The sequence below is a fragment of the Nothobranchius furzeri genome, chromosome 2, assembly GCF_043380555.1.
Source record: "Nothobranchius furzeri strain GRZ-AD chromosome 2, NfurGRZ-RIMD1, whole genome shotgun sequence".
In the NCBI taxonomy this organism is placed as follows: Eukaryota; Metazoa; Chordata; class Actinopteri; order Cyprinodontiformes; family Nothobranchiidae; genus Nothobranchius; species Nothobranchius furzeri.
In genome coordinates, this window is record NC_091742.1 from 68,112,337 (window position 1) to 68,129,970 (window position 17,634).

General features: G+C 39.6%; 1 protein-coding gene across 19 annotated transcripts in view; it reads right to left on the reverse strand.

Annotated features, from left to right (window-relative positions):
* LOC107377409 (adhesion G protein-coupled receptor L3) overlaps positions 1-17,634 on the reverse strand; it is a 410,636-nt gene that overhangs the window by 40,608 nt on the left and 352,394 nt on the right. For all 19 annotated transcript variants that reach the window (XM_070547650.1, XM_070547654.1, XM_070547651.1 and 16 more), the window contains one exon: positions 6,397-6,606. In XM_070547650.1, the coding sequence (XP_070403751.1) occupies positions 6,397-6,606 (210 nt within the window). The remainder of the gene's footprint in view (positions 1-6,396; positions 6,607-17,634) is intronic.

Consider the following 17,634-nt stretch of genomic DNA (forward strand, 5'->3'; position numbering starts at 1 on the left):
AGATGCCCCTCTCTCTCTCTCACACACACACACACACACACACACACACACACCCACGGCTGAAGATGTATGTGCAGTGAAGGCATGTCTCCACCTGCTACCACAGCACAGCTCCTCCACAAAATAAATGTCATCCAAACTAATGTAAACCAAGGAGGTTCGGCATATTGTGGTTTTAATCCAGATTACCCTCAAGTGGTTACACATTGAAAGACTGAACATTTGACTGTATTTAACATAACACAATATATATCTGACAGTGAGATGGCAGCTTACTGTTTGTGTATGTGCACTACGGACAGGGCCAGACTAACAGTTTGTTGTACCCTGGGCAACAATATTCAAGGGCCCCATCATCACGACTCAAGGATCACCATAATATGGTCACATACAAAATATATTACTGTAATATGCAGTAAATATACTCAATACTTGAATGCCTGACATCACGTAACCCGCTCAGGGTAACCTTTGACCCACCTTGTGTGGACTGACCAATGAGGAGAGAGTCTTAACTTGAGCCCCTCTCTTCATTGGTCAGTCTGCATGAGACTGACTCTCAACTGACGTTCAACGTCATAGGCAGCGAAGCGTCTCTGTGCAGCGCAAAAGCCCGGGTGGACAGTTTGTTTAATAGGGTGATCATATTTCCATTTCCAAACAAGAGGATAGGGGATCTGTGCCTATGACGTCACACCATGGCAACGCCGCACAAACCACGTTAGGACCCATTTTTTTGTAAGAACTAAACTAATATCAGATTCTGCCAATAAAAGGGCTCCAAAACAATTCATATGTAAATATTCAGCGTATTTATTGCAACATCTCATTTTTCTGCTTTAGTGCTGCAACAAGGTTTTATTAATAATAAATTATTATACCTTTTGTTTTACTACAGCATTGGTGAGCTTCCTGTGCACAGATTATTAAGGATGCTTGTTTCAGCTGTGAGATTAGACGATAGGATCAATGAAAAAATAAGTTGTCACACACTCCATGGAAACTTTCAGAGAATCCACAAATAGTGGCTTTCAAATGGTTTTGTTACTTTTAGCAAGTTTAGAAAAGAAGCAGATGAGACAGCATGTCTGATCATTTAGTTCTTCATCTGATAATATTAGAACATGTCAGTAATGTCTGAGGGGCCTTTACAAACACTGTATAACTAACAATACTGGAGAGGGTATGAATTACACAGAGGCTTCTGGGGAGCCCACTTCTGGGGGGGGGGGGGGGGGGGGGGGCATTTAGCCTACATTTTACTTTTTGTTTTGTTTTCTTGTTTTTATTTAACTATTTTCCTGTCCTGTTTGTCTCTCATCTTCCTGCATCTCCTCTTAATTCTCCAGAAAATCTGCTGCCTGGATTTTTACTTTTTCACCTCATCATTTGGTTTGAGCAGATCAAAGGGATCTCCTGACCGCAAAGCTGAGAGCGCGTTTCAATGCTGCGTCAGTGAGGTGAAATCACCGCAGCACAGGTGATGAGCTCCACAGTAGCAGAGCGCTTCAGGCGCAAATAAGACAGAAAATAGAGAGCATGTGTGGACATGAATGATCGTATGTTAATTATAGTGTTTTGGTTGCGCCACTTTGAGAATGGACCGTGCGCTGGAAGCCGCAGCCTGGAGCGCTGCGCAACAACGCGCTGTGCCGCTCTCTGTGCTCTCTGCTCAAAAGAGTCCATAAATGATGTCATATAGGTAGAAAACTTGTTTCCGGCTCCCCTGGGTGTGTAGGATATCCAGCTCCCCCATAATTCGATCCCTGCTCCTGCAAAAGCCGGACATTTTCATCAATACAAGAACCCCCAGTCCGGACGCCCCGGACAGAGAGTGAAAAGTGGACATGTCCGGGGAAAACCGGACGTACGGTCACCATAGTCCTCATAAAGCGGGAAATTACAGATACAGTATTTTGCTCGTGCCCTTGCTGCCCTGGGCCCCTTAGAGTTCGTGGGCCCTGGGCAATTGCCCAGTTGCCCATATGGTTCATCCAGCCTTGGCTACGGAGTATGTATTTGTCTGTACACGACCATGGGAGGTAGATTTTACTGAATAAAAAACCCAGAGTTCTTTGCTCTCAGTTTCTTTTCACTGAGCCAAGAAGAATCTAAATAGTCCAGGGCCACTGACACTCAGCAGGGAGCTCCACTCACAGCACAGCAAGACACCAAAGGTTGGACTTTTTCCAAAACATTTTCAGCTGCAGAGTGAAAGACTTGGACACCCTTAAGGGAAGATGCATCATGGCATTACAATTGCACCTTTTCCTGTATTTCAGTGAAAGGACAGAGTTACAGTTGTTTGAGTTGAAAGGTAGGTGCATGGATTGAAAAAAAGTTTTTGGGGAGGTAAAAACTTCATGATTTTAAAGAAAAAAAACAGCATGAAATTTAAATTTGTGAACATGTTTATAGACTGGAGTCCCACAAGGCAGAGTGCTGTGCCCAGTTTTGGTTAATATGTATTGGAAAACAATTCTACCTGCAGAAAATATTACTTTGCATTTTGACAAAAACAGCACAAATTATGCATTTATTCATGAAACTAATATTTTAATGATTTGACTTTATTCAAATGACATGATTCACAACAATCATTTTTTCTAAATCTGCAAAAGTTTTTAACTTAAAGAACAATTATTATTAATTTTGATACTTTTTAAGGGTTAGAACAACTTTGACATTGGTTTAACATTTTTCATTGAGATAAAATGATATTACACACATTTATAAGGGAGTTTCTATGATTATTTGATAATACTCACTTTATAGAAGCAACGATTACTCCTGTCCGTACTAAAAAGCTAATGGCTAATCACTGTGGGGCTAGGTGTGTTATTAACCATTGTAAGACCATACATGTTAATGGCAATGATATTTCATAAACTGCTGTAAATGTGGCATTTTTAGACACTACATCTATCTTGTTTATTATGACATTGATTTATAATTGGTTCCACTAGGAGTCGCTGATAGCTTGTCAGCCTTGCCTGGTTGTTCAAAGAGTTATCTCCAAAAAATAATTAATTGTCAATAACCTTAGAAATCAATTTCAAAAATCGCCTTAGATGATGACTAAAAAGGAAAAAAATAAAACTAAGTTCACTTTCCTTTGCTTTCACTTTGACAGTAAGTAGAAACACCCACTTTGATTTTATAATTTGTGTACAGCTGTGGACAACATTTTCAGGAGGTGTGTGTTTATCAGTAGGGAGCCTAAGTCACTTCCGCATCACAGGTACCCGGAAGAACGAAAAAATGAATGCAAGTCAACGGGGCTAAAAATGCTATTTTCTAATTCTGCTTGTTTTGTGCCATGGATTTAACATATGATGTCTGAACACGCATTTTGATACCGAGAATGCGCTTATTTACAAACGGGGGAACGATATTTTAGGTTTTGTGTGAAAAAAAATCCAGAACTACAAATGCGCTTCACGAAAGTGACGTCATCGAACCAGACACGGAGAAAACTGAGGGAAAATGTCTGTAAGTTCAGCAAACTTCCTACAGGAGGAAAGAACGACCATAAATCTGGTCATTTGGAGAGTAGCAGCTACTTTGGGGAGAGGAGATTATGTGGCAACATCACGTGTCGATTTCTAGCTTGTAGTCATGCTATTTACGAACTTTTACAAGCTAAGAAATCTCAAAGTACGTGACTGGCATGGTAGAAAAACACATCAATAGTTTGTATTTAAATCGCAGTACAACATACGTGTGATCCAGGGCGTAAGGCAAAGCGGATTATAAAATAGTGTTTTTAGCCCCGTTGACTTGCATTCATTTTTTCATTCTTCTAGGGACCCATGGTGCAGAAGTGACTTAGGCTCCCTATTTGTGGGGTGTGTATATGGAATGGCATGAATAAGGAGATGAAGCAGAGGTTTGCAAACATTAAAACAATAAAATGTTTGAGAGGGGTGGAGGAGGAGTTGTAATCATGATGGAAGTTGAAAAGAAATCTACTTTTTAAGCAGAACTACCGTGTTTTCTGGACTATAAGTCACGCTTTTTTTTCATAGTCTGGCTGGTCCTGCGACTTATATACCAAAGTGACCTACATACCAAATTATATATACCACGCTGCTTCGGGCCGGCTCCGGTCCAGGTTTCAGCTCCTCTGCCGCACTGGGAGGGTTTGAAACACCGCCATCACCTGCTGGAGACCGTGGCACGCTGCCGCGCCCTGGTTGTTTATTCTGTTATTGTTACTGGTACTTGTCTTACAGTGTGAAATGCTTGGTCTCAGATTTTGTAAGAAAAATAAGAAAATTTCCCCCAAAATGCGACTTATAGTCCAGTACAACTTATATATGTTTTTTTCTTCTTCATTATACATTTTATGGCTGGTGCGATTTATACTCTGGAAAACACGGTAAGTTATGAAGTGTTTTTATAGCAGGTTATGTAATCTGACTTGTACTAAATATGAAAAAATATATACTTGTTTGTACTTATACAATAATAGTAAACAAGAGATACTAAGAAAATGTTCTGTACTTCTACCTACTCCTTTTGGGATCTTTGTCTTGATTCATATTTGACTTTTTTTTATTTATGTTCAAAATAAAATCAATCTGAAGAAATGTTTGAAAAATACAAACAAGCAGCAATTTGTGTGACGGTTTATATTTGTGCTCTCTCTCTCTCTCTCTCTCTCTCTCTCTCTCTCTCTCTCTCTCTCTCTCTCTCTCTCTCTCTCTCTCTCTCTCTCTCTCTCTCTCTCTCTCTCTCTCTCTCTCTCTCTCTCTCTCTCTCTCTCTCTCTCTCTCTCTCTCTCTCTCTCTCTCTCTCTCTCTCTCTCTCTCTCTCTCTCTCTCTCTCTCTCTCTCTCTCTCTCTCTCTCTCTCTCTCTCTCTCTCTCTCTCTCTCTCTCTCTCTCTCTCTGTGGTTCCCAAACTTATTTAGCCAGCACACCCTTCTATGTTCCGACCATGTCTACGCACCCCCAGCCCCCACATCAGGGCACGGCTATGTATATATATATATATATATATATATATATATATATATATATATATATATATATATATATATATATATATATATATATATAATCAGACGTCAAGCTAAACAGACAGGGTTAAAAAATATGATCGACCTTTTTCCCCCATCACTTTCATTTTTTAAATAGTAATAATAAACATTCGATACCATTACAATTTCCTTTGATTTAATTTTAAATAAATATTTAGAGTGCCCAGGTAGCACATAAACAATGCAATTTAACGGTTTTCTTAAAGTAGGAACGTTTAACCTGTGCGGCCAGAGCGCTCTCCTTCCTTCTGCTCTGCGTAAACCTGAGCTGATCACCTACTTGTGCGTAATCAAATGTCAATAGGGAAAAAGATGGAAAAGATATAGCCATGAGGTTCACTTTTGCCTCAGACCGACTTATTGCTGTTTTATGGTGTGGCTGAATCTGCGATCCGCTGCCATGCGGACTGGAATAACAAATGCTGCAGTAACATGAGTTGTAGTCAGGTTCGGAGTCACTGCTGGAGCGGACCCGACTTTAATACGTCATCCCAAAATAGAAGCTAATATCTTAATTTGACCTTGAATGAAAAATGTCATAAAACCTCTTAAAAGTTTTTATCACAGAGGAGGCAGCACTCATTTCTGGGGCGCCGGAGTTTGCGCAGCGTGCGCTCTTATTGAATCTGTGTGTGTGTTTGTGCGTGTGTGCGTGCGCGCGCGGCACAGCTCCATGAGCCGCTCCAGTCACCGCGTCTCGTTATTGGCGCTATTTAAACCAATGTTGTAAAATTCCTTCTGCCCAGCCCATATGTGCTCACTTGTGCACCCGTGAGCCGTGGTTCAGCCGGAAAGCGTCTGACCTCTGACAGACGCACTCTGAACTTCAGATCTTCAGCGCACTGTTAATAGCCTGAATGGGAATCATTTCTTGATTTATTTAGTTACATCCACAATGTTCTGTGTGTGAGGTTTACAATGTCAGAACACCTGCATGAGACAGGTGTTAATTACAATCTGCCAGAATGACTCACCACATTCAGATTCCTCCAACATCGTTAAAAGGATAAAATACGGACCATATCGGCGTGCGCAGGCCAGAGTGCTGAAGCTCGGCGCATTGTTATTATGAAGCTAGGGCACATGTGGAGGACACACACATGCGCGCGCAAAAATATACTTGTTTTCAATTACATTTATTGGGCCCACTTACGTTTTCTTAGGCCCACCCACAAATGAGTTTCTGGCTATGCTAATGGTGACACATGACAGACTTCTCTGAGCTCTGCAGCCATTACACTTTTCACCTCGCGCACCCCCTAGCGGCACACTTTGGGAATCCCTGATCTATCTATCATTTAAACATAGTGGTGCTTTCAAAGCCTTTTTGGGTGTTTGTTACATTGTTCTTACCGGCTGGTCTCCCCGATTGATCCCCACCAAGAACAGGGATTCGGCTATGAACAGGCTGATACACAGGTTCTTATGGATGGTGTTGCGATCGCTCTGGAGGCCGCGGAAAAAGCAGAAGGTGAAGATGCTGACGAGCAGGCACACCAGAGAAAGGAGGATGCCGACCCAGGTAATGACATCCAAAAGCATGTCGTGAACTGGGTCTGAATTCTGCAACAGAAATGATGAGAGAATGTGCTCAACAACAGTACAGAAAGGGGAAAAAGGAAAATTGTTATTCTTGTCAGAACAAGACTTAAGGATTTACTTGAGGAAACAGTGTCTGGATACATTTCACATAGATAAATTCTGGTGTGAGGTCAACAAAACAACACAAGCTATTTTGTGAATAATAATAATAATAAAAAAAAAACTATAAAATGAAAATAAACCCAAAGTTTTTATTTCCACTCTTGTTTTCTGGCAGTAAAGTGCAGACACACAACCCTCCAATAAACCACTACACCGAGCCACAGGTGGCAGATATGAATCATAAATTAGTCAGTGTGAATCAATTTAAAATGCCCCCCTGCTGTTTTATTTTGGTCTGGAAACAAAGTGAAACAAAGTGAGCAGCCCAAAGGGCCACAGGTGTCTAAGGCCAGCACAACACGAATCCAATCAAAATGTACCATGGGTAATATCTTTCATTGTTGATTTTAGATAAATTCTCTCTTTTCAGATTGTAATTTACCAATCACAGTCCCTTTCTTGGCTCCTAGAGGCCCTCTGCTGACAATAAAGCTGTAGCTCACTGAGAAAAATAAGAAATAACCGTAATTCTGCACCAACAATGAATGGGAATTTGCATCATTTTATGGAGAACAGGTGCCCTTATGAGGCAGGAAATGAAAATATTTAGTCAACATTGGCAGAAATCACAGAATAACAGGCTTACTTGGCTTTGATCTCACTGTAACAACTCAAGCAACACAAACCTCCAGGCATTAAAGAAATTAATATTTGATCCAAGGTTTAATTTAAATGAATGAGTGCAGGAGCATTCCCATGTCTAAAAACAGTGAGACAGAAAAATCTAACTGTCTGCAGCTAATGCAGAATGCAACGATGAAACTAAACAGGTCCGTCCTGTGGCTGGCTGCAGAATTAGCCCCGCCTCCTCCATGTAAATGACTTACATTTTCCTGACTAAAATATATACCGGAAACTTATTTCTAAGTGTTCATTCCTGTTGATTCAAGAAGTACTTTCCATTCTGCTGTGGGTTCAAATATTTATTTATCTCCCAGAATTAGATGTAGTTAGTTATTTAATAAAAACACCACTATTGTGTGAATAGGGGAGTAGGTGAGACTGTGAAACAGTCTGATCCACAAAGCTCATGAAAAGTTTTATTTTTCCATTTAGAGCAATCATTTAGGTAGATTGTAAACACTAAACCTTAAAATGTAAAAAAATAAAATAAAAATACAAGTACATTTGCAAAATATTATGTTTCATTACAAATATATTTACCTTTTTAATGTTTTTGGATACATTGTACAAAGTGTACATGTTCTTGAACATGCTTTATTGAAAATGGTCTAAATTTAAATTGTTTCCAGAAATCCAAATGATCAATAAACAAAATATAGAACTTTGATTCTGGGAATAAAACCAGAATTGTCAAACTCATTTGTCCAAAAAATAAAAATAAATAAATAAAAGAAAAAAAATCAAGATCAGTAAAGACTCCTGTAATTTAAGTGCACTGGGTTTACTTTCACTGGGAGTGAAATAAGTACACAACTGATTACGTTCCTGAAAAAGATGCTAGCAAGTCTCATAAAGACCTTTAACACAGCCAGCAGCATGATTATTAACTTAGCACAAAGATCATCTACATCTTTTTTTATTGTTCTTCAATAATATTTTTTTTATTCTTTTGAATTATGTAGTTTCACTCAACCATTCAGCTTCTTATCTTTACATCACAAGTAAGGTGATGATGTTATTTAAGTTACTTAATTTTAAAGTATGGTCATGGTTCTCAATCTGATAAAGAAGCATGACTGTAGAGGTCCATCAAGGATCTCTTTGCTTGTGTAGACTGTCAACTTGTTGTAATCCAGGATAATGTCATACTGCCCACCACTAATTATTAGTGTAAAATAAATAATGAATTAACTTAGAACTTTATTAATGTTTATAGACTGGAGCCCCACAGGGCAGAAAAATGGGCCCGGTTTTGTTTGATATGTACCGGAAAACAATTTTACTTGCAGACAATATTCATTTGCATTTTGTACAATCATTGTACAAATGCTGCATTTATTTTATGAAATTAATATTTAAATGAATTGGCTTTATTCAAATGACATAATTCAAAATAATATTTTTTAAATTAAAAAAGTTTTACATTTAGAAAACAATTCTTATTCATTTAGATACTGTATTAGGGTTAGAACAACTTTGATAATGGTTTATCATTTTTGCATCCAAGTCAAATGATACGTTAGATATTTATAGAGGGGTTTCCATGAAAAGGATTTTACAGATTAATCTTTGAGAAAACACTTTAAAGAAGCAGTGATAACTCCTGTTTGTACTGACAAGCTAATGGCTAATCACTGTGGGGCTAGTTGTGTTACTAGCCACTGTAATGTACATATTAATGGCAACAATATTTCACAAACTGCTATGAATGTGACATTTTTAGGCATTACATCTAATTATCTTGTTTATTATTACATGTATTAATAACTGGTTCCACTCTGAGTATCACTAATGAGGCAGTGACTATTTTTGGGTGATTGGTATCACGTCAGTTAGGTATTATAACACCCCCACCCCCCCACCCCCCTTAGTGTGTAAGCATTGCACTGTGTTTTTAAACTCGGAGCACCACAAACTAAAGGCTGTGCTTACAGTTTTTTAGAACCTAGGGAGTAATGTATGAGTCTGAGCTGCAGGGTAGGACAAAGCCAAGAAAATATTTGCATACATTGAAGAAAAAAAAAAACATTGCTAATATGTTCCTTTAAAAAAAACACCTCTCTCTATATCATATTTCAACCGCTGTCAGCTGTGTTACTACCTGGCAAAAAGCAACAGTAAATGCACAGCACAAAAGCCTTGTTTGGTGGGAGCTGAGCTAACGCTAGAAGAGTAGGGAACAGATGCTGATCATTAACGGGCTCTGGTACAATAACAGCAGCAGTGCTCCTTGAGTCTGGGGAGAGTGGTCTTTTGATTTTCCTGCCTGATGAGCCGTTGTGTATACGTTGGAGGGGTGGATGGTTGGTGGCAATATGTTGTATAGAGCAGACATCTGTGTGTATACGTGCAAGTCTGTATCAAAGTAAGCCTGATTTAAGCCCCCAGATGGGTGCCTGAACAGTAGGTGGCAACAGATGTCAGTGTTTGAGTTTGGATGCTTTTGTGGTGTTTGTTTGGTGCATGTGACCCATTAGTTTGCTTTCAGTCCAGAGATACTGATGCAGTGGGTGGTACTCACTACTCTAAAGGGGTCCCTAAGTTCTCTTGAGCTGTGCAGTGGCTGCAGCCTCTATCCATCACCATCTCACCTTCGATTGAAGAGAGGTCAGAGGCAGAGACGGCAAAAAGAGAATGAGAGAAAAAGAAGCAAAGCAGTAGAAATGGAGGGATAAATGTGGGGAGTGTATCTACACCTAGGTGATGGATTTACTCTGGAATGATTTTTCTGTTCTAAGAGCGGGATAATGCCTTAGCGATGCAGCCGCAATGCTTCTACTGAAAAGGTTCCTTTTACTAGAGGCTTCGTCTGGGCAGGATAGCAAATGATGTGATCTGCACAGCTCCAGCAACTATCTTTATAGCACCAAACCCAATGATGGGGATTCGTGTAAGGGTCTCTGAAGTGGACACATGTAATTTACTTTGAAATTCCCTCTCTATGTCATAACAGCAGCACAGAATCCACATTACTTAGCAAGATGAGGTATATTTGATTTGCATTATGCCCTTTTCCATCCACGTATTTTGCTTGTTTCTAATGCATACATGTCTTCGATTTACTTTACCCCTGACTTACTGGAGCCCAACTTAAAAGAAAGTTTCTGGGTGCTTGAAAGGTGCGACAAGAAAGAACAAATTTGGCAATAGGTCTTGCATCGGCCATATCATCAAAACCCAATACAATATCATAAGCTTTTAATTACACTAACATCCGGTGTCTGAATCCAAAATTTCCTGAAAGAGGTCTCTGAAATATGTGAGAGGAAAGTGAGCAGAGTGTCAATCCTTTCTACCTCAAAGAACAACTCTCAGCATGAGGCCATGAAGCCAATCCAATTAAAATGCATAAATCTACCTATATGCCTCCAGAGCTGGTCTTTGACTCATGAAATACTGTCAGGCAGGGCAGACTGTTGCGCTAAGGGGTAGTGGCCCACTGCAAGGAGTCATGTGACTAATTCACCCTCAGTAGGCCTGGGGATTTATGAGCTGCACAGAGATGGGGAACAGTTGCAGAGAGGGTGCATGAATCAGGGGTCCTGGCAAATTTGTCACATTTAAAAAGGCTGGGAGAAAGATTCCAGCTTGTGTGGTGGGAGTTGACATTCAGCGCATGCACCTTATGTCGCACTACGCCACAATAAGGCTGGGCGAGATTCTCTGGAGTTAATGTGGTCTGTTTTCTCTCCGCTTGTGCTTTACCATCCAAACAGATTCATCGTGAACCCATCGCTCCTGGCATGAACCGCAACATGCTTTTGAGTAATATCACAAAATATGCAATTAACCTTGGCTGTCCTTCCTTACTCATCATAGTTACTGTCTGTCTGTGCTGTGAAAACAGGGATGAATGTAACCCAAATAGTATCCTCTCCATCATCCAGTGGGATGTGCCTGCTGGGAATAGTGTCACTTACCAGTGGCTCAGCTCCTCCCAAGGGTTTGTCCTAGCATGCGTGTGTAGTATGTAAATAATAGCCTGCTGGTGGAACCTGAACAGGTATATAATTTCTGAGCAAGGAATAGTGCTTCAACCCATGTCTACTGGAGTTTTTTTTTAAACACAAAATCCTCACCAACGGTGGACTAAAAATCAAAGGATTCAATCAAAATGATAGGAAGTTTATTGGACTCTAGCCTGAACTGTAGGGAATATTAAGAAATATGATTAAAGTAGACTCTTATAAATAGGTGGCTAAACATAGTGTTTGTGTGACATTAATTGATCTATGTTTTCTAAAGCAAGGCCAAGTGACCCAGAAAAACCTAGGCCACAAACCCTAAAACCAGCACACTGCTACCACTGTTATAGCGTTTAAAGGTCATCTACTGTAGTCAGAGACGTCCATGTGTTGTCTGACTTAATAACTGGTTTTAAAGGGAATTAAAACAGAAATCTGGAGTTTTTTCTGCTTCTATGAAAATATTTCTATGCATATCTATCTATTATCTATCTATCTATCTATCTATCTATCTATCTATCTATCTATCTATCTATCTATCTATCATCTATCTATCTATCTATCTATCTATCTATCTATCTATCTATCTATCTATCTATCTATCTATCTATCTATCTAATATATTTTTCGTTTAGTTTTTAAAAATATACTTGTCCATAAGAAATGTCGCCAATTCTGAAGGGCTCAGGAAAGAAAATGACTTTGATACATTCGCTACATTGTATCAAAGAACATCGTAAGACTTATCATCTGGCCATGACCCACAGATCAACGAACATTGTTACATGCTCACTGTTAGGGTTGTTGAAGAAAACACACATTCATCCTGTGTCTAAATAAAGGACCTAAGTACCTCTATCTGCTCTTGACTCTAAGAAAAGCCCAAGTCTACTTGGTCAAAAGTTGATGCCAAAGCTTTTTCAAATGAGCCGCCCACCAACAGAGTGCTGTTATCGGCAAGGCACATGACTGTTTGGGCCCACTGAGGGTCTTGTGAAGTGTGGCTAGAAGGTCCTGCAGAGCAAAATATTTTGCTCCTTCTTCTGTCTAGATTTTTAGGCTAGGTGACATTATCACATTCATGGATAAAAAAAAAATCCTACATAATTCTTGAAAAGGGGAAAACTTTGAATTGCTGCTCTAAGTCACTTTAACCCTCTGGAGGCAGGCGTTGCAGATTTGCAACAGTTAAAACCTACCTACCTGGTTACTCCACATACATATTTCATGAGCATTTTTTTAAATCTCAGAAGTACCCCTGAAGGATTTAGTTGTTCGTCCTTTTATCAAAACTGATTTTGAGCCTGAGAGGGTTAAAGTACATCCAGTCAAAAATTCTCCAAATAGCAGTTAGAGACATTTAATCTCTCAAATGTTTTTTTTATCAGGCCACATCACCCAGCCCTAGTAGGAATGAATATCTTGTAAGTCGTTCATAGAAGTTAGCTGGAGGAGAAAGTAGCTTCAAATGGTAGGATTTGGTGTCTTATTTCCTGATATTTGGACATCTCACCTCTTACTGGCTAACAGCAACGTGACTCTACCACTGACTCCGTTTGCTCTCCAACGTTGATGCTTTATTACCACAAATGACACAAGCCTGAAGGAGTTCTATGGTGTGGTGTAGTTGCTAATGCTAACGGTTAGGGTCCCTGCAGAAAAAAAGCAGCAAATGTTTAGTTTTGGATGCTGGTGTGCTAGTCCAGCATGGAATACTGTTAACTGGACGCTGGTCTAGCATCCATTTAACAGCTTCCCATGCTGGATTAGCATTGCATGCTGGACCATATCAGCATCTGAAATCATCATCAGGGTTCTCTGCTGTTCCCTGGGTGCTAAACCATCAACAGACTTCCCCATCAAGAATCAAGATGGGTGAGTCCATGAACGTTCGGTGACAGTGTGATGTAGATCTGTCGGGCTTCTCTGAACAACGCAGGAAATAGGTGTGAAAAACTATTTCCATGTTCAGCCTGCGTGTTAAACTCAGAGTGACTGATTATTTTCAGAAATAATAAGTAAAAAAGGGTTTCTCAGTGAACCTGGTATATAAGAGGACAAGAAGTAAAACAAATATAAGTGTGGTATCCTCCTTGTATACATAGTAGTTCAAGATTTAGCATGACCTGACAATGCAGTTGCTGTAAAAAGCTAAGGATCCCAAGGTCACAGAGGCAACCAGGAAACGTTTCTCCTCTTGCAAATTCTAGCGTTGTACTGTGGAAGTTATCATAACTTGGTGCTACAACTGTGACTCTACAAGAAATGTTCACTGAACCTATCTGGGAGATCTCTGAGTATTACACCCATTGTTCCCAGCGAGTGCGCATGATATTGGCTAACAAAAGATTAATGGAGATTGTGATACTGGAGTGAGTCCACAGAAAGGAAAATTGCAACTGCAACTTCGCAGAAAAATAAACAAGACTGAAACATAATCTGTGACTCTGAGGGTAATGACTAATAACAATGCAGAGATGAGCGGTGCTATGCTCTGTTGCCATGGATACAAAATCCAATAGTCTCCTCAGTTCAGGAAATTTCTTTATCTGTCACTTTTCCTGCACACAAACACATCCCCACCCCCATTCACCATGTTTTCAGAACCAGCACGGTGACAGTTTGTCAAATAAAAACCCTCCATAGCCCCCATTTAGTGGCAGCTTCCAACATGCTTCCTTTTATAATGTTCAAGTGAAAAAAAGATAAAGAATAAGAAAACATAAGGTAAGAGAAAAAAAACACTATCACTCAGAATGAGGGTGTAGCTACTGTCCACTTTCCTCTGGTGAATGCAATGCCACAAGCAAGCCGGGCTTTTCAAAATGTTGGGGATTGGCTTGACTGAAAGAGCTCTTTTACAGCTTTCTTTCTTTCTTTTTTTCTGCTTTGCTTTCATCGTGTGAAGGCTCCCATTCTTCATGGCTGCCTCACTATTCCAGACTTGACTTCGGCCCTGCAGGGAGCTTAGTGGGTCCAGAAGTCATGCTGCTGAGTGACAAACAGTGTCTCTCTGCAGCCCCCACCATCAAGAGAGGAGAGGGAGGGCGTGTGGATATGGAAAAGAGGTGTACATTTCAGACTGCATGTATAATTTTCTTTTAAATAGTGTGCATTTTTCATTTGTTGGGTAAAAACAATACTTAAACAGGGAGATTAAGTTAGAACGTGGAGTTGGAAGGTACGAATAGGTCTAGTGGTTTCATGGACAAATGCCAGTTGGGACGGCTCGAAAAGAGTGCGTTTCTTTTTCTACTGATTCAGAAGAAAAGCCCTGGAGAGACAGACGACATAACAGATACCATAAACTACTCTGTCCTGTCAGCAGCTTGCTCTTCAAACCTCCTGTGACAGAAATATGGATAACCTTTGAGTTTTATATAACTGAGTACTTGAGACATGAAAGTAAATTTCACTATAGTCAGTCTCTGACAACGCTGTTGCATATTTTAAATCAACTGTTCCATCTTCACTATCTTCAGCATCTCAGAGGCATGTAGCAGAGGGCAATATTTTTATTTCTAGCCCTTCACAAATTGATGCTTAGTTCATAATGTTAATTCCTCTTTACGTGTGGCATTAGATGATGTTGCCCCTTTTAAAAAAAGGTAATTAGGGACAGGAAGTTGGCTCCCTGGTTTAATTCTCATTTACGAACTTTAAAACAAAACTATAGAAAATTGGAGAGAACATGGCGATCTACACACTTGTGCCTGTATCTTGAGCTTTATAAAAATAAGCTTCAACAAACTAGAACTGCTTATTTTTCATCGCTAATTGAAGAGAATAAGAATAATCCAAAATGTATTTTCAGTTGCCAAACTTACACAGATTCATAGCTCTGAACCATCTATTCCCTTAGCCCTCAGCAGCAACAAATTTATAGGATTTTTTACAAGTAAAATTAATTCTATTAGGAACAAAATCATTAGCATCTTCCCTAATGCGATTTCTTCTTCCTCAGAAAGTGAGGCAGCATCTGAGGTAACTGTAGAACCTCATCTGTGTTTGAACCGTTTTGATCCAGTTGAGCTTTCAGAGTTATCAAAAATATTAGCTTCATCTAAACCTTCAACTTGCATTTTAGATCCAATCCCAACCAAATTATTTAAAGATGCTTTTCCTTTGGTTACTGCCCCCATTCTAGATATAATTAATCTATCCTTAATAAATGGGGCAGCTGTAGCTCAGGTGGTAGAGCGGGTTGCCTCATGATCGGAGGGTCATGGGTTCTATTCCAGCTCCCGCCAGGGGTATCCTGCTGTTGTGTCCTCGGGCAAGACACTTCACCCAACTTGCCTGTGTTAGTGGTGGTCAGAGGGGCCGACGGCGCCAAATGGCAGCCTCGCCTCTGTCAGACCTCCCCGGGCGGCTGTGGCTACAAGTAGCTTACCATCACTAGCAGTGTGTGAATGTGAGTGTGTGAAAGCGTCTTTGGGTGTCTAGAAAAGCGCTATATAAGTTCAATGCATTATTATTATTATTAAATTGATACGTACCACAGGATTTTAAGGTTGCTGTAATCAAACCTTTACGTAAGAAGCCTTCTCTGGATCCAGATGACCCAATGAATTATAGACCAATATCAAACCTTCCATTTTTATCCTAAGTCCTTGAGAAAATAGTGGCCAACCAAGTAAGTGAGCATTTAAACACTAATGGTCTGTTTGAGGAATTTCAGTCTGGTTTTAGAGTGTCACAGCACTGAAACTGCATTAGTGAAAGTTACAAAAGATATTCTCATGGTCTCAGATAAGAATCTTGTGTCTGTTCTAGTCTTGTTAGATCTCAGTGCTGCTTTTGACATAGTTGATTACAATGCTCTTTTAGAAAGGCTTGAACATGTTGTAGGGATCAAGGCTTGAACATGTTGTAGGGATCAAAGGAACAGCGCTAGGCTGGTTTAAATCCTACCTGTCTGATAGACATAATTTTGTAAATGTACGTGACAAATCTTCTCCATACTCCAGGGTTACTTGTGGAGTACCACAGGGTTCAGTGCTTGGAACAATGCTTTTAATATATATATATATATATATATATATATATATATATATATATATATATATATATATATATATATATATATATATATATATATATATATATATATATATATATACTGTGTATATACAAATGGTAAATGGCCTGTACTTGATATAGCGCCTTCTAGAGTCCTAGAACCCCCAAGGCGCTTTACAACACAATCAGTCATTCACCCATTCACACACACATTCACACACTGGTGGGGATGAGCTACGATGTAGCCACAGCTGCCCTGGGGCGCACTGACAGCACAGGCGCCACCGGTCCCTCCGACCACCACCAGCAGGCAACGTGGGTTAAGTGTCCTGCCCAAGGACACAAAGACAGCAACAGACTGAGCGGGGCTCGAACCTGCAACCTGCCGATTACGGGGCGAACACTTAGCTCCTGTGCCACCGTCGCCCCATATATATATATATATATATATATATATATATATATATATATATATATATATATGCTCCCAATTGGTAAAATCATTAGACAACATGGGATAAACGTTCACTGTTAAGCTGACGATACTCCTTTATATCTATCCATTACACCTGATGAACCTAATTGGTTAGTTAGATCACAGGCTTGTCTTGAAGACATAAAAAATTGGACCACTCAAAACCTTTTGCTTTTAAATCAAGACAAGACTGAAGTTCTCATTTTTGGACCTGAAATTCAGAAAAGGAAATTGCTTAGTCAATCACCTGACCTGAATGGCATTACATTAATCTCCGAGAACAAAGTAAGGAACCTTGGTGTTTTCTTTGACCAGGACATGTCATTCAAATCCCATGCAAAACAGGTTTGTAGGACTTTCTTTTTCTACCTTTGGAATATTGCTAAGGTTAGTTGCATCCTTTCCATGAGTGATGCTGAAAAACTAGTTCATGCATTTATTACATCAAGACTGGATTACTGTAATTCATTACTCTCAGGAAGTCCACAGAATCTTCCCCTTAGTGTTCGACAGGCCCCAGAACTGGGTCGATTTAAGTCAGTACTGAAGGCCTTCTTCTATCATTTAGCTTTTATTCAAGGATCTAGTTTAAAGTGTTTTTACATTTTATTGTGGCTCTGTATTTTATTCGTGTATGTTTCTTTTACAATTTTTTTAGATTTTACCTCTTACCTCCTAAATGACTTTTATCTGTTTTTATCTTGGGGTTTGTCCTTTTTACTGTACAGCACTTTGGTCAGCTGTCATGCTGTTTTTAAATGTGCTATATAAATAAACATGGTATGGTATGGTAGAATGTAG